The sequence below is a fragment of the Heptranchias perlo genome, chromosome 2 (assembly GCF_035084215.1).
Source record: "Heptranchias perlo isolate sHepPer1 chromosome 2, sHepPer1.hap1, whole genome shotgun sequence".
NCBI lineage: Eukaryota > Metazoa > Chordata > Chondrichthyes > Hexanchiformes > Hexanchidae > Heptranchias > Heptranchias perlo.
This window is the reverse complement of record NC_090326.1, coordinates 122,402,625-122,421,490: the sequence shown is the minus strand read 5'-3', so window position 1 is coordinate 122,421,490 and position 18,866 is coordinate 122,402,625. Positions and strand designations below refer to the sequence as shown.

Genomic DNA, 18,866 nt, shown 5'->3' with positions numbered 1-18,866 from the left:
GACGCATCTCTCTCTGCGGTTGCCCTCCCCCCTGCTGTGCAGGTGGATGTGTCACAGCACTGTGTTGTGAAGCTCCACGTGTCAGATGTGGACAGCGTGGCTGTTTGCCCTCCGAGGAGGTCATGACTGCAGCAACCGCGGCCCCCATCCGGAAGATGTACGTTTGAGTGGGTCCGCAAGGTAGGTACATGTGTCTGGACACCGGGGTTGAGGTTCCAAGTTGGTCAATTTTATTTTTAGGAGGAGGGTGGTGGAGGCCACATTTTGTCCAATGTGACAGAGTGGCCTCCTGCAATGAGTGAGGGTCTTCCCCCCCCAACCGCCAACTGTCAAATGGACCTTTGCAGCTGCCACAGGCTGATGGCTGCAACACGTCCATTTCAACTGGGAGTGTTTCCCCCAGTACGGGAAACAGTCTCAGTTGAGTTGAAAATCCCACCCCTTCTAAAATATTATGTCAATCAGGTCTGTAAACGACCTGAACTATGTAAATAATTGGTTGAAGTGGGATCCAGCCGGCTTTAATTGCCGCCGGGAGTCCCACATGCGGGGGCTGCACACGCATCTAAGTGCGTCACTGGGGAACCCGGAAGTGGGCGGGTTGGAGCCGGGCTCCGGACCCGCCCTGGGAATCCCCGATTTTTGGAGCTCCCCCCCGCCACGAACCCGCCGGCTCGGAAGTCCGAAAATCGAGCCCATAGCATCACACAGCACAGAAGGAAGCCATTCAGCCCACCATGCCTGTGCTGGCTCTTTGAAAGAGCTATCTTCTATTTTTTATTTTCATTGAAAATTCAAAACATGTTAGGATTTTATTTTACACCAATATTTATTTTACAATCCTGAATGTTTAGTCATATAGGCAAGTTTAAATAAATGAAAGTCTTTTCCTTTCAGTGATACAAGAGCAGTGGTTGACATGCTGCTGCACCAACATATTACATCACAGGTGGTAGAACATGGCTCCTTGCCTGCTATTCCCCACTCGCTGGGTTACTAATCTCAGAGGCCAAGCGATTTTCAGGAATTCTGCTGCGTACCTTCTACTGGTCACTTATACAGTGCAGTTAGCAAAGACCCATGAACAGGCTGTCTAGCCACCTCATGGTGGAGAATCACTGAAGGGGAAGGATTTAATGAGTACCTTACTAGAACAACCCTTCGCCCCACCAAAACAGGTATTATAGAAACAGAACTCAGTTTTAGATTCACCAGGAGATATACAATTACAAACCGAATATTGCCAAGAGTATAACAAACAGCACTGAAGAACAACAGCGACCTTCATTTATACATCAATCAATGTCTTTGGGCCAGTACAATTCACAATAAATACTTTGGTATGAAATGTACAGCACTAGACCAACAGATATGCATACCATATTTTAAGAATCTTGTGCTTTTTTGTTTTAAGTTCAGTAGCTCAAGGCAACTTGTCCCTTTGTGTAAACTAGCTGTACAGCAGAGCTTTTCCTACTCTTCTCCTGAAGGCTGTAACACAGTTCTACAGATTCCGACACCCTCCAATACCCTTCCCAATGGGCCATTCCGCATGTTTCAGTCTATATAAGGAGTGTCAACTGAGCCCAAACGTCTACTCACCCTCTGTCCACACTAGTATACTTTCTAATCAGTCACAATGAACAGGTTTCAACTTGATGGGGTGGTGCTGCTTTTGGCAATGCAAGAATGAAGTTCTAAATCCATCCAGCAATGTCACAGACACAGAATACACAGCACAGAAACAGGCCATTCGGCTCAACTGGTCTATGTCGGTGTTTATGCTCCACATGAGCCTCCTACCCCACTTCATCTAACCCTATCTCCTTCTATTCCTTTCTCTCTCATGTAATTCTCTAGCTTCCCCTTAAATGCATCTATGGTATTCAGCTCAACCACTCCACGTGGTAGCAAATTCCACATTCTAACCACTCTCTGGGTAAAGAAGTTTCACCTGAATTCCTTATCGGATTGATTAGTGACTATCTTATATTCATTGCCCCTAGTTTTGGACTCCCCCACAAGTGGAAACATGTCATGTCATTGATGATAGTCAACAAAAATAGTTCAAGAAAACTAACAGGTTTAATGTGCAATGAAACCTGACCTGTGCATACTTCCTTCTAATTACAAGAGTAATGCCATCATAAATTTCTGCAACAGAATGTAACCCATACTGCTCCACACAGTCAAGTATATGAGCTAAGAAAACAATTTTCCAAATTCATGTTATTCAGACTCTATTGTCAATGTTTTTCAATCCTATTTGTACAATAAGAGAGAATAAATCATTTAATTTGCCAACCTCTACTTTTATGACTGTGATCTGTGCAATTCCATTGGAAAGACTGAAAGCTTAGATTTACAACCAAAGGTTCTTTGGAACACTATTTATAGGCAGACAAATGTTTGCATCAGCACTAATCTTACCCAGAAACTAGCAGTTACTAGACACAGTGGCTGTTGCTCATATCCACCTCAACTCCCACAGCAGGAAATATCAACCCTGACATTTACTGTTTTGTTTAGGGGAGAGAAAACCCCAATTAGAGTTTGAAAACTCCAAGCTATTTATTCAAGTAGCAATTTAGCCTATTTTGTGCCACAATACTGTTTATTTAATGTCAAGCATTTTCAAGTTTTTTTTGCTGGAAATTAATAAGCTGAATATGGGAACTTGCCTCTTAACACCTATCTTAGAGTGTAGAGAACTGACCCAATCACCAGCCAGGTTTCATACTGTAGTATCTCTCTACATCCATTGAATTCTTCCTCAAAATAAAACATTAGTTTGTAGCATTTCTATAACCTTATATTACAATATTAGCTTTATTTCATTATTTAATTTTAGCTCAGTAATTATCTTGCAGTTTTAAAAATCTGTTATCATAAACATGGTTTGTAAATTGAGTAGTAAGAAAGGCCCCCATTGTAATAACACCTGCTGGTAGCATTATATACAGCAGTACACGACTGAAAGTATGGGTACTTAACTTTTGTTACTTGTCATGCATGTATAAATTCAAAATTACAGTACAACAAACTGCGAATGCAACTAGATACAAGTGCTTATATTTTCCCACTAGAAAGGAAACCCTCGACAGCTCCTAAATAAGTTCAGTTAACATCATTCCCTTTCAATCAGATGCAATTATGCAAGAATATGTATTCATACTCTTTATAAATATAACTAATACAGACCACAATCATACTGAATACAAAATAAATGAGTGAGGAAGTTGGTGAGACTCTGCTTAGTATTTTGGAGGGTCCATAAATAAAGGCGTTATACAGGATTAGAGAATAGAAAATCTAATGCCTGATGCTCAACAAACTACTTTGGAAACCTTGAAATTCTAATGAACTACCTAAAACCCTTGGAGCGCTGAGGGCAGAGGAATAATACTATGAGTGCTGATATGCAGATTTATATGTTTCAGTTTGCTCTACAATTAATTGTATAAATTAAAATGTGATAAAGAGACAATGCCTTAGAGAAAGAGATCAAACCAAAAGTTTTACTCTTAAATATATTCTCTAGGGGATAGATATATTAAGAAAAACCATTTGGAGCCAAACAATTGTTATGGTATATCCAAAATCATGTGCGTGATAGTCTTCAAGTATCCCACGTGGCTGCTGATTTGGCCAAAAATAAAACTTTTGTAACATTTTTTTTTGCTAAAGAAGCCTATGAGTTCCATTTATTGTTAGAAGTGAGGATGGAGGAGGCAGGATGAGAAGTTTTAAGAAAGCAGTTGGTAGTGGAGAAAAGAAGCCAGGGATTATCTTTGCTCATGGATGATCTTAGAGTAGTGGACAGTTTTGGCAGAGGAGAAATTATCCCCAGAAAACAGCAGTATAGTGGCTTTATTTGCTTTAACTTCAAGGCAGCTAGGAGTCTAGTAACAATCAGACAAGTTTTTCCTCCTTTTAGGGCATAAATTCACTGTACTCTGTTAAAGGTTCTCAGTCTTCAATGTTAGCAGAATTAGGCAACAAAGAAATAAAAGCTGGAGATACTTGGGTAGTCAGTGGATTTTTTTTTTGTTGCACAAATAATCTTCTAGAATATAGTTTCTCTCTATATATGCGAAACATTTATTTAGCCAGATTGGTAAACATCCCTCTCCCCTCAAGAAATAGAAACCATTTGCTTAGCATCTTGAACCCAGTCTTGATGTAATAGAACTTGCTACCTTTGTCTTAGCATCACTGACCCAGCCTCAGTATTTTTAGCTTATCATCATGCACCCAGCCTCAGTACAATACAGTATAATTGTGGGGGACTTTAATCTTCATATAGACTGGGCAAATCAAATTAGCAAAAGTAGTCTGGAGGGCGAGTTCATGGAATGCATTCGACACAGTTTTCTAGAACAATATGTTGTGGAACCAACCAGGGAACAGGGTATTTTAGATCTAGTATTGTGTAATGAGACAAGGTTAATTAGTAATCTCACAGTAAGGGATCCTATGGGGCAGAGTGATCATAATATGATAGAATTTCATAATTACATCACTCTCGAACTCAGTAAGTCCAAAACTAGACTCTTAAACTTAAACAAAGCCAATCACTTAGGTATGAGGGGCGAGTTGGCTAAGGTTGATTAGGAAATTAGATTAAAATGATGGTAGGTAAGCAATGGTGAACATTTAAAGAAATATTTCATAATTCTCAATGAATATACATTCCATTGAGGAATAAAAACTCCACAGGAAAAGTGATCCATCCGTGGCTAACTAGAGAAGTTAATGATACTATTAGATTAAAAGAAGAGGCTCATAATGTTGTTGCAAAGAGTAGCAAGCCTGAGGAGTGGGAGAGTTTTGGAAACTTGCAAAGGTTGACCAAAAAAATTGCTAAAGAGGGAGAAAATAGAATATGAGAGTAAAATAGCAAGAAATATAAAAACAGATTATAAAAGCTTCTACAAGTATGTAAAAAGGAAGAGAGTAGCAAAAATAAATGTGGGTCCCTTAGAGGCTGTGACATGAGAAATTATAATAGGGAATAAGGAAATGGAAGAGATGTTACACAGATATTTTGTATCAGTCTTCACAGTAGAAGACAAAAAAATACTAGAAATAGTGGGCAACCAAGGGGAACATGAGAGTGAAGAACTTAAGAACATAAGAAATAGGAGCAGGAGTAGGCCAATCGGCCCCTCGAGCCTGCTCCACCATTCAATAAGATCATGGATGATCTGATCCTAACCTCAAATCTAAATTCATGTCCAATTTCCTGCCCGCTCCCCGTAACCCCTAATTCCCTTTACTTCTAGGAAACTGTCTATTTCTGTTTTAAATTTATTTAATGATGTAGCTTCCACAGCTTCTTGGGGCAGCAAATTCTACAGACCTACCACCCTCTGAGTGAAGAAGTTTCTCCTCATCTCAGTTTTGAAAGAGCAGCCCCTTATTCTAAGATTATGCCCCCTAGTTCTAGTAAAAAACTTAAAGTAACTAATATTAGTAAAGAAAAAGTACTGGAGAAATTAATGGGACTAAAAGCCGACAAATGCTGTGGACCTGATGGCCTATATCCTAGGGTCCTATAAGAGGTGGTTGCAGAGATAGTGGATGCATTGTTTGTGATCTTCCAAAATTCCCTAGATTCTAGAATGGTCCCAGTCGATTGGAAGGTAGCAAATGTAACCCTGCTATTCAAGAAAGGAGGGAAGAGAGAAAACAGGGAACTACAGGCCAGTTAGCTTGACATCAGTCGTCGGGGAAAATGCTGGAATCTATTATTAAGGCCGTGGTAATGGGACACTTAGAAAATCATAATATGATTAGGCAGAGTCAACATGGTTTTATGAAAGGGAAATCATGTTTGACAAGTCTATTAGACTTTTTTGAGGATGTAACTAGCAGGGTAGATAAAGGGGAACCAGTGAGTGTAGTATACAGAGAGTAGGAATAAACGGGTCATTTACAGGTTGGCAGGTTGTAACTAGTGGGGTGTCGCAAGGATCAGTCCTTGGGCCTCAGCTATTTACAATCTATATTAATGACTTAGATGAAGGGACCAAGTGTAATGTATCCAAGTTTGCTGACGATACAAGGTGGGAAAGTAAGCTGTGAGGAGGACGCAGAGTCTGCAAAGGGACATAGACAGGTTAAGTGAATGGGCAAGAAGGTGTTAGATGGGGTTTAATGTGAGGTTATTCATTTTGGTTGAAAGATTAGAAAAAGAGTATTTTTAAATGGTGAGAAACGATTAAATGTTGGTGTACAGAGGGATTTGCGTGTCCTTGTACACGAAACACAGAAAGTAATATGCATGTACAGCAAGCAATTAGGAAGTCAAATGGTATGTTGGCCTTTGTTGCAAGGGGGTTGGAGTATAAGAGTAAGGAAGTCTTGCTGCATTTGTACAGGACTTAGGTGAGACCACACCTGAAGTACTGTGTATGAATTTGGTCTCCTTATCTAAGGTAGGATATACTTGCCTTAGAGGCAGTGCAACGAAGGTTCACTAGATTGATTCCTGGGATGAGAAGGGTGTCCTATGAGGGGAGGTTGAGTAGAATGGGCCTATACTCTCTGGAGTTAAAAGAATGAGAGGTGATCATTGAAACATATAAGATTCTGAGAGAGCTTGACAGGGCTGAAAGGCTGTTTCCTCAGGCTGGAGAGTCTAGAACTAGGGGGGCATAGCCTCAGGATAAGGGGTCGGCCATTTAAAACTGAGATGAGGAGACATTTCTTCACTGTGAATCTTTGGAATTCTCTACCCCAGAGGGCTGTGGATGCTCAGTTGTTGTGTACATTGAAGACTGAGATCTATAGATTATTGGACTCTAAGGGAATCAAGGGATATGGGGATCAGGTGGGAAAGTAGCATTGAGGTCAAAGGTCAGCCATGATCCTAATGAATGGTGGAGCATTCTTGAGGGGCAATATGGCCTACTCCTGTTCCTATTTCTTCTGTTCTTATCGTATAGTACATAGTACCCTAGCTTATCGTGGACCCAGCCTCAGTACAATAAAGAACTTAGCACCTTTGGCTTAACTTCATGGAATCAGCCCCAGAACAATACAGAACTTAGTATCTTTGACTTAGCAACTTGGGCTCCGTCTCAAAAATATATATAATGTTAGAACATGGTACTCTGGCTTTGAGCCAGGACCCCTTGTCCAACACACAGGCACAGTAAGAGTATGCACACCTCAGCTGCATCCCTTGGACTCTACCTCTTCTGTAAGTAAAATATTTTAAAACCCTACGAGCACTGTCTGGGTGTGGTTGCTGATAAAAATCACTCAGATTCAGTAAACAATATATTTTATATTTGTACAGCCTGCTAACAGAGGGAAGCTTTCCTTATACCTTGAAGGGGGCGGGGGGGGGGGGGGGGGGAAGAGATGAGCTTTATCACCCAACTACAGTCCGCTTGTAAGGTGGGCGCTTAAACTAAATAAAGATGTAAACAATTTTACAACACCAAGTTATAGTCCAACAAATTTATTTTTAATTCCACAAGCTTTCGGAGGCTTCCTCCTTCGTCAGGTGAACGGTAGAAGGAGGAAGCCTCCGAAAGCTTGTGGAATTAAAAATAAAATTGTTGGACTATAACTTGGTGTTGTAAAATTGTTTACAATTGTCAACCCCAGTCCATCACCGGCATCTCCACATCATAAATAAAGATGAACACTCTTTCACTTGGCATAAGGACAGAGGTGATTTTAGACCCGCACAGGATTTCTCCTTAAGGTAGTCTAGCAGTTTAATCTGATTTAGGATATTGTTGCACCCTCATTTTATCTGCCTACCATTGATCAGATCACGATCATAGATTTCACTGTGTAGATGCAGAAAGTGCATTATTTCTACATTCACAAAAGTCAAAAATTTAGGAAGTCAATAGTTAGATATGTCACTTACGACATGACCGTAGTTAATTTGGTACTAAGCAGCACATAGTATAATGGCTAGTGGAATATATTCTCCATTGTTGCTATTCCACTGGAAAATATTCCAGTAGTACAGTTAAGGGTCATTCTATTCATTTTGTTGCTATTTCTTATGCTTTTAGTTAGGTTTCCATTAACAGTGTCTGTAAGGCAGCTACTTGGAATAATCTTTGCATGTTTAGCAGGCATTACTGTTTAAATGTGGCCAGCATCCAGGACAATGTTTTCAACAGATGTGTTTTGGCAGGAGTTGGACCATCCCTCTTAGGGCCTCTCTTCTAAAATTTACTATTCTGGCATGGCTCTTAGGATGCAGCATGACAAAGAAAGCAAAATTACCTACCTTTTAAGATCTTTGGCATTCTTTGAATGCCAGCATCCTTCATGAAGTATGATCCCTTCCAACCATCCCCTCAGGCCACTTTGGATTTCTTTTGGGGTTGGTGAGAGATTTTAGGACAAAGTCAGTTCAAAAATAAACTGGTTTCAAATTTTTATGGGGTTCCTCAGGACATAGTTTCACCAAAACCAACCAACATTGGCCAAATTCCTAAGATAGAAGGATGTGGAGTGACAAAAGAATACAATCCTCAACAGTCAATCAGCCGTTACAACTTCATTGGGTTTTCAATTTTAAACTATTAGGCAACTGAGCAGATGGTATATGAACATGCATCAGGTGACATCTCAAAACTCAAGGAAAGTTGGTTACAAGTCAGTTGAAAGGGACAACTTAATGCAGTGGCAAAAAAATTCTCCAATTTCTGCTTATATTTGTACCTACTTGAAACTGGGAGGCAAGCAAATGCTTCACTATAGTCAAAATATTCTGCAATTTTGGATGCATTGCAGCATCTGCTGCTCTCCCTATTTCCCATTACAAGTGCAAAATAAGCTCAACTGCAATAAGAAAAAAAGTACACTCCGAAATCCTTAGTACAAGCAATTCCCCATTAGAAGTTTAGTTACAAATCTTCAGTGCGACCACTGCTTTTTCACCTTCAGTTACTGTGCAATTAAACTCAACAGAAAAGTGGAAATCTAATTGTAGATATTAACACCGATCATTTATCATTGCAACTTTTACTTAGCAAGCTCTTCTGCTCAGCTTGAAGCTTAGTGTACGCAATTTCCATTGTTGTGCTTGAAAATACACTTTTGCTTGACATTTCCTGTCCTTTGCATTTTTCAAAAGGACAGTTCAACATCACATACTTAATGTCATAGTCAATCAATCTCACTGGCAGTTTGAAATGGAAAGTTGGCAGCTCACACTGACTACTGAAGTCAGTTACAGATGGGCCAGGAAGAAAGAGAAAGACACCAAGAGCAGAACAAGCCATATGTAAATAAAGAGAAGAGGTGGAGGGGTTAAAAAAAATGAGCAAAATCAGAAAGCAGCGCAATTAGAATGACTGAGAAAAGGGAAGAATACCAGGAGTAGCAACAAGTGGAAAAAACCCCACAAAAACAGCAATCATATTTAAAAATTTAATTGGGGCACCAACAGAATCTGCTTCAAACATAAAAAGCACAGCAGCAGTACCTATTCCTAAAACTAAAAGGACTGGAGCTGAGAAATTTATGGTCCTGTTGAGAGTCCATAATGTATTCTGTATGAGGATTGCACAAGGATTGCACAAGGATTAATCGGACCCTCATTATAATGTACTGTGTGGCTGACACCCAAACAGCATATCACAACAAAGGTCTACTGCATTTGGTGAAAATGTAAAATATTAACAATGTGGAACCGAGATGCAAACAATGTTCAGGTATGAGTAAACAGCATGTACAGTCTTGCCAAAGTGAGGATGGATTACTGAGGGTCAGCTACATATTTATGTCCATTATGGCTTATTTCCATACATATAATGATGCTGTGTAAAATTACCAGTATGTTAACGGTCTCTGGCACTCCTTTTAGCATTTAAAGCAATGTGAAACCTGAGGTTCCAGTTTATGCTACAGGGTAAATGGTTTAATAAAAACAACACAAAACCAGAATACTGGAGTAAACAGATATCACATGGAAATGAAAATCTGCAAGTCAAAGTTAGTCAAGGTTTTGGCTTGTTTGCTCTTAAGATTTTAGAAAAACTTTAACACAATTTCATTTACTGAAAACACCAAGTTGCATTGGCTCAATAAATCAGCATTACAGGACACATTTCAAACAAGCTTCACTTTGAATTCCATTTTTGCCCCTTTCTTTTCATTAACATGACCTCCTGTAGCCTTCTTCAGAAAGTAGAAAGAGTGAGACAGTCTCGAGTGTGTAATCCTTTGCAACTATCAGCAATGTCACGGAGATAACCCAACAAGAGATATGTTTGATGGAGGGCGAGCAGTATTTGGGCGTTTCCCCTCCTGGGTGGGGCATCCTGCTATACAATTAGGTACGGTTATCCACTGAAGCCCAAATGAGCACTGACAAAGCTCACTCTCCTTAGTGAGCTCAAGCAGCCTCGAGTAGGAGGCAAGTATTTCACAACCACCATTAACCCTGCACCTAACTACAGAGATCTAATTAACTGAGGAAACAAGTGTTTGAGGATACAAGTATTTGAAGGTAAATTTAAAGACAAATCCTACCATTTGCACAACACAGGTAATTAAAAGTCTTGGGAAAACAAGACCAAAAATAAGTAGGACCAAAAGGAACAAGAGTGCATATGAGGATGGAAATAAGTAAACTAGGAGGAGGGGCAGGAACTGGATTGTTTTGTTTACTATTTACAATAAAAGTTCTCAACAAGAAAACAAATATATAACCTCCTATAGCATCTTGGCATTGCACTTGCAGAACAGACCAATAGCTAGCCCTCCTGTTCAGTTTTCAAATTTTTTTTGAGAGGAATTATCTGGATTGCTTACCGATTTTCTTATCAAACTTCCATGCCGGAAGAGAGTCATCGTGCTTTAAGGGGCTTTTGGCTGGCAGGGGAATGGTCACACAGATAGGACCATTCACTTGGATTTCAGTTCCATCGCTATCCAACAGATGAACACTCACCGCTGTGACTGGGGTCAGCTCAAACCTGCTGCTGTTTCCTGTAAAACGGAAGATAGCGTTGGCAGTAATGAAAAGATTAAACACATCATAGAGCGCAGTGGGAAAAAAAGAAAATCAGCGTGGCTACAATGCTTTGTTATTTTTGCATAGATAGGGCAAACTGCTTGTAGGATTAGGAAAGCAACTCATCCACATTCTGAGCATTGAAGATAACACTCACTAGTTGTCACTATCCATCTTCTCTCCTTTAAACTGAACATAAAATTCTGCCAGGTGAAGATATAGTTCACACAATGCACAGCACAAGTACTGTACAATTACACAAATGGACCCCTCCAGGCAGCTGGCTTTCTTAACAACTGCTCCATTCGGCACTGAACTAGGACTGACTCACTAAACCAGATGCACACGGTCATCAAGACAGACACAATTTACAGTTACAAGGCAGCACATGGTGTTAACATTTTCAGTTAGCTGAAAATTATCTGCAGATTACTGGCCATCAGATTAACACTCAAAAAAGATTATGGAGGTTCCCCCCCTCCCACAATCAGATTAACCCCATAAACATGGTCAAATCAAATCTCCCAATTCATCTGATCAGACCAGTATTTAAAAAAAATAACTGGCAGTTCTGTACAAACTAGATCCATATTACAGCGAGAAACAAACACCCCATTAGTGATGAACAGTAATCAGTAGTGATGATGAAATAAACTGCTAAATTTAACTTACAGATTTATCTTCTGTAACACGATTCCTGAAAAAAAGGAAAATAGTACCGTACAACCAAGAGAGAGATAACAGGTAAAATCTGAAGAGAATTTACCCGTGAATTTAATGTCACATAAATTGTGCAACTGATGTGGTGCTCAAAAAATATCAAATTACAAAAACGTGAAATAATGTTGTGTCAATGGTTCAGACAGTAAACAGACTGAAAACTGCATATTTGCACAATTTAATGCATCTTATTTTAAATGTAGAGAAGTAGACCAGTCTTCAATTCTATGTAATTAAGGACATATTAACAATGTAAATATTTACATTTAAAAATGATAGCCATCCAAATGGGCATAGCTGGGACCACAAGTTGGACAGGAACCTGTGATCCTGGTTATTCTTACAGATCTGGCACTCTGAATTATCTGTTACATATTAAACATAAATAACCAAACAAGATGCACACTTTACAAGATGCACAGTGTCCTGGCCAATATTTATCCCCCAACCAACATCACGAATAGATTATCTGGTCATTATCTGTTTGTGGGACCTTGCTGTGTGCAAATAGCGACTACATTTCAAAAGCACTTAAATGGCGTAAAGCGCTTTGGGATGGCCTGAGGTCGTGAAAGGCGCGATATAAACACAAGTTCTCTCTCCCTCTATACAACTCCATGAATTATTCCTGCTATAATAAGAAATTATGTTGCATGACGATATAAGCAATATGGAGGAGACAACTTGAGCTTGATTTCATTTTGTCTTAAGAAAAGCAAAGTTTAAGTTCCACTATCATCATCTGCGGCAAAATCTTGTGCACATTTTTTTTGCTTAATATTAACAAGTAAACTATTTTAACCCAGGATGTTAAAATTTGTTATAAATGTGAAAAATAAATTGGGGATAACAGGTAATGTTAATAAGGCCAACCTAGTGTTCCACAGCCAACTCCTCAAATTTGAACAAGTACACTGCTGCAGGAAGAAAGTAGTACTCAATAAATTAAAAACTTCTATTAAAAAGGCTAATTTGCAAATTTAATTAAAATTAGGTATATTGCTTGTTTTAATAAAAGAACGTTTTTGCAAAATTAGCATGTGGCTTGGGGTTTCCTTGTTATACATCATGCTGGAATGTGATTGGGTTGAGTATGAAGATCAAAGAAAGAACAAAGATTTTAAGAGCAGAGTGAGACTTCATTGTAAAATGCTAGTTCAAAATGAGAGTACTTACAAATCTCAGATTTCCCAGCTACTCTCGTCCACTCTGTGAGGCCAACTATACAAAGTTGTACACAGTCAACATGGATAGGTGTAAGAGAGAGTATGGGAGCAAAGAACTAAAAGCAGGTGCTTGTGTTAAATGAAACAATGGCACAGCATGCTGATCAGAAAAAATATGAGTTCTCGAGAGTCACTATGCTCAGCTGCAATATAGAATCAGAAGTTTACAACATGGAAACAGGCTCTTCGGCCCAACATGTCCATGTCGCCCAGTTTATACCACTAAGCTAGTCCCAATTGCCTGCACTTGGCCCATATCCCTCTGTATCCATCTTACCCATGTAACTGTCCAAATGCTTTTTAAAAGACAAAATTGTACCCGCCTCTACTACTGCCTCTGGCAGCTCGTTCCAGACACTCACCACCCTTTGAGTGAAAAAATTCCCCCTCTGGACCCTTTTGTATCTCTCCCCTCTCACCTTAAATCTATGCCCCCTCGTTATAGACTCCCCTACCTTTGGGGAAAGATTTTGACCCTCATTATTTTATAGACTTCTATAAGATCACCCCTTAACCTCCTACTCTCCAGGGAAAAAAGTCCCAGTCTGTCTAACCTCTCCCTATAAGTCAAACCATCAAGTCCCGGTAGCATCCTAGTAAATCTTTTCTGCACTCTTTCTAGTTTAATAATATCCTTTCTATAATAGGGTGACCAGAACTGTACACAGTATTCCAAGTGTGGCCTTACTAATGTCTTGTACAACTTCAACAAGTCATCCCAACTCCTGTATTCAATGTTCTGACCAATGAAACCAAGCATGCTGAATGCCTTCTTCACCACCCTATCCACCTGTGACTCCACTTTCAAGGAGCTATGAACCTGTACTCCTAGATCTCTTTGTTCTATAACTCTCCCCAACGCCCTACCATTAACGGAGTAGGTCCTGGCCCGATTCGATCTACCAAAATGCATCACCTCACATTTATCTAAATTAAACTCCATCTGCCATTCATCGGCCCACTGGCCCAATTTATCAAGATCCCGTTGCAATCCTAGATAACCTTCTTCACTGTCCACAATGCCACCAATCTTGGTGTCATCTGCAAACTTACTAACCATGCCTCCTAAATTCTCATCCAAATCATTAATATAAATAACAAATAACAGCGGACCCAGCACCGATCCCTGAGGCACACCGCTGGTCACAGGCCTCCAGTTTGAAAAACAACCCTCTACAACCACCCTCTGTCTTCTGTCGTCAATCCAATTTTGTATCCAATTGGCTACCTCACCTTGGATCCCGTGAGATTTAACCTTATGTAACAACCTACCATGCGGTACCTTGTCAAAGGCTTTGCTAAAGTCCATGTAGACCACGTCCACTGCACAGCCCTCATATAAAAGAAATTAACAGAGGGATAGAATGTAAATTTTTAAAAAGTTTGCATTCTTTCTGTACAAGATATTGCTCAGACCCTATCAAAAGTATTATGTATAGTTCTGGTCACCTAATCACAGGATGAATATTATTACCCTTAAGAGGCTACAGACTTTAACACCGAGGATGATGATTCTGGTATCGGAAATTTTAAATTATGAGAAAGGTTGAGGAAGTTGTGCTCGTTTTCTTTGGAAGAAGAGGTTTTGAGCTGATCGAATTGAAATTTTCAAGATTATGAAAGGAATTGACAAAACTGATTCCGGCAAATTCATAGAATCATACAGCACAGAAGATGGCCATTCTTTGAATTGTTTATTATGTCTCAGGTTCAAACACCAGGGGACACAAGTTAAAAATGGCAAGAATAAGAAGGGAATTTGTGTGAAACTTCCTCGTTCACAGGGTAATGGAGTTGTAAAGTAAGTTACTAAGGAAAGCCATTGATGCAGACGAGTTTAAAAGTCAATGTAGATGCATTTCTGGAGCGAGAAGAAATTGCGGAATATGATGAGGTGTGATGTGGAGCTGATCTATGAAATAAGGATGGGCTTGTTTGTGCCTAGTGGCCTGAATCTGTTCTGAAAAATTATGTTCTTATACTTAAGATAGGGATTCAATCACAATTGCAATCAAATGACTAACACATGTCGCACATGTAAAATTATACCGATGCAAATCACTTAATTCTCATGTGGGATAAATCAGGACCACAATTTGTTAGAACATTATTACTTAAATGAATAACTTTTTAGTAGGACTATTAACATTTCTCACTGTTACAGTAAACATCTTAAAATAGTTACAATACAATTAAATTGATCAACCCATTAAGTAACAGCTTTACTACAAACTAGATTTCATTGCATTAAAAAGTGGATATATAATTGTGTAGGCTCTCTTTTTCCTCTCCTCTCTCCCCATTTCTTAATTGCCTTTTTTTTTGCAATTCAAAACCTGCTAGTCAACATTTCCTCTCAGCAACATGAAGTTAGCCAGGTAAGCACCTGTGACCTTTTCTAATGTTATCCATTTTGCATTCGACAATTCAAATTTCTGGAATATGAGCATGTCCCAGTTCTGGCATGGTAATCCCATAAAATATAGAGCATATAAGAGCAATTCTAGGAGATCTTGGGATTTTTTATTTTTGGTAGTATTTTAAATGCCCTGAAGTCCATTGATGCAGCAGAGAATACTGTAAGAGCTGATCAATCACCAAACCATTTCTCAAAATATCCCCTAGAGATGACATTCAGAAATCATTTTTTAAAAAATGGAGCTGTTTATGATCTACAAGTACATATCTTTTTACTGGGTTCTACTGGGTGTCAGCCATGCATCGAGTTTCATTGCAATGGGACTCCAGTCTCTTGTTTCTCACTCTACCACGAGTCATAAGTCACCGTCACCGTTACTTGTATATGATTCTCCAGTTGGACATCAATGCATCCTCTGGTCTTATACCAAGTACCGGGTGTGAACTACGTGCCACGGAGTGGAGCTAACACTGTTTTTAATCTTCGCAGACTACTTGAAAAGTCTAATATTTTTGTACAAAATTGCTGTCGCTATCTAGTTGTAGGCACTGTAGCATGCCATTTGCCAATCGGCAAAAATACATAATCCATATCAGAGGTAGTTCTCAATAGGTTTATTTCCCAAAACATATAGTGAACCCACAATTCAACAGGAACAGGTAAACAGGACTGTTTCAGATTCTCATATAGAAGTTCTTCTCTGATAAGAATCATTCAGAAATAAAAAAACGCCCGTTGACTGAGATTCCAGCTAACCAACCACAACCCAGTATTGCTTTCTGGATTGCCCTTGCAGAGCTTTTATTTACAAGCCCACACAGCTTTCTCTAGCCCTAGCAACAAAAAGGAAATGTTGCTCTAAGTTGAAATGACCTGGAACACTTGTTCATTTGCTTTTGCTTGCGGCGGTTATAGGTGGCCTCTGCTGGATTGTATTAGTGACTCAAATGGTCACTAGACTGAGCTGCAGTTAAAAGAATGCCATAGCAACCAGACAAGGAATGTGCTCTATCCCATAAAATGCTTCAACGTAGACCCCAACTCCTCCAGAATAACAAATTCAGTGTAACCATGCTAACTAGCTTTGTAATCTAACTTAAATTGCAAGAGCTTTGATTTTGCTGAACTAAATTTAGCAACATAGCTCATAATACTATGCATGCAAAATGCATTTTATTCAACAACGTGATGCAGAAAAATCTCACTGCTATCCATTTTCACAATAATGACATAATTTTGCCAGTGTAAGGAAGAATGAAAGTACATGGGACTGAAAGTTTAAAGTGTCCATCCTTCCTAAGTCAGGATTCTAAATTTAAATTTTACGTAATATTGAAATACAGCCTCCAGCTCCAACCCAGTTGTATGGATATAACCCAGTTGTGTGAGATAGACGCACATCACATACTTTGAACCTTTGGCAGAACATGTGCAGTATGAACCTAAATTCTGTAATATATTAAAATAGATGCTTAGCCAATAAGGGCTTTATGTTTAGTGTAGGATATAATCTCAATCAATTACTTCACAGCCGATATCACAAACCACGCAAATGGGGAAGAGTGGGATATGAATTTATATCACAAGGGGCAGCCATGACTGCATTCTGAAGGTCTTACAAGGAATAAAATTTCCCAGAGTATAAGGACTATATTACTAGCTTAGTGTTTATCTTAATTATTTTCATATTACTTTAGTTTGTGCGTAAACCAAAATGACAGCAGTTCAGAATCTTTACTGAGGAAACTTGCAAATACAATATTATGGGCATAACAGCAGTATCGAGTAACAATATGTTTGGTAGTGGTTGTTGTACCATTTGTGAGGTGGGAGAGGTAAATTTAAAGAGAGTGATATTAAGAGGACTCGCTGCATTTTAACTGTACACAGAGTTTGCATTGCCTAATGTCTGTGCCTTACCTGTTCGATTTACATCAATTCCTTGAAAATACGGGAAATTGCCTACTTCCCAAGGGGTGACAGCTACTGTTAGAAAAGCAATCAGGTTCCTATAGGTTGAGTTCTTTGGCAAGTTGAGAGACCTTCTCTGGAACTGAATCCTAGGCTGAATTAGGGTGCCTATGGATTAAAAAAAAATAGGAATTATCACTCATTTATCATAAGATTACCATGTAAGCATTAAACTTCAAGTTAAAATAATAAAACATGAAAACAATTCATAATTTATTTCACTTCAATGAATCCAAGAAGCAAATAAAGTTAGCAGTGGTAGGTTAGTGTAGATTTCTGATCAGTTATGTCCAATAACCAAGTGTAATCTATTGGAAAAATCAGCATAGATCCGTTATACTGGATTTCTGCCCATTTAGTGCCCCATCCAATTATGTGGTTGAGTTTTAAGAACATAAGAAACAGGAGCATGAGTAGGCCATCGGGCCCTCGAGCCTGCTCCGCCATTCAATAACATCATGGCTGATCTTCAACCTCAACTCCACTTTCCTGCAGTCTTCTGCACAGTATATGTTCTGTGGGCTGCCGATATTTGGAAACCCTATTATCTCCTGTGTCACACTTTTGAGTGATTTATAGGACGGTTTTCTCTCTGAAAGGTTCAACAGTAAGTAAGAAAGGCATCCCTTGATGCCTTTAATATCTAGAAATCTATCGATATCTGTTTTGAATGTACTCAATGACTGAGCCTCCACAGCCCTCTGGGGTAGAGAATTCCAAAGATTCACCACCCTCAGTGAGGAAATTTCTCCTCATCTCAGTCCTAAATGGCCTATTCCTTATTCTGAGACTGTGACCCCTGGTTCTAGACTCCCCAGCCAGGGGAAACATCCTCCTTGCATCTACCCTGTCGAGCCCTGTAAGAATTTTGTATGTTTCAATGAGATTACTTCTCATTCTTCTAAACTCTAGAGAATACAGGCCTAGTCAACTCAATCTCTCTTCTTACGATAATCCCGCCATCCCAGGAATCAGTCTGGTGAACCTTCGTTGCACTCCCACTATGGCAAGTATATCCTTTCTTAAGTAAGGAGACCAAAACTGTACACAATACTCCAGGTGCAGTCTCACCAAGACCTATATAATTGCAGTAAGACATCTTTACTCCTGTGCTCAAATCCTCTTGTAATAAAGGCCAACATACCATTTGCCTTCCTAACTGCTTGCTGCACCTGCATGTTAGCTTTAATGTACAAGGACACCCAGGTCTTTTGAACATCAACATTTCCCAATCTCTCACCATTTAGAAAATACTCTGCATTTCTGTTTTTCCTACCAAAGTGGATAACTTCACATTTTTCCACGTTACATTCCATCTGCCATGTTCTTGCCCACTCACATGGCCTGTCTATATCCCCTTGAAGCCTCTTTGCATCCTCCTCACAACTCATATTCCCACCTGATTTTGTGTTATCAGTAAACTTGGAAATATTACATTTGGTCCCCTCATCCAAATCATTGATTGTGGGGCCAAAGCACCGATCCCTGCGGTACCTCACTAGTCAAAGTCTGTCAACCTGAAAAGGACCCG

At 39.4% G+C, this 18,866-nt stretch overlaps 1 protein-coding gene across 2 annotated transcripts in view; it reads right to left on the bottom strand.

Moving 5' to 3' along the window:
- fam171a1 (family with sequence similarity 171 member A1) overlaps nucleotides 1–18,866 on the bottom strand; it is a 187,485-nt gene that overhangs the window by 28,072 nt on the left and 140,547 nt on the right. For both annotated transcript variants that reach the window (XM_068006790.1, XM_068006799.1), the window contains 2 exons: nucleotides 17,285–17,443; nucleotides 10,798–10,974 (listed from right to left, as the gene is read on the bottom strand). In XM_068006790.1, the coding sequence (XP_067862891.1) occupies nucleotides 10,798–10,974; nucleotides 17,285–17,443 (336 nt within the window). The remainder of the gene's footprint in view (nucleotides 1–10,797; nucleotides 10,975–17,284; nucleotides 17,444–18,866) is intronic.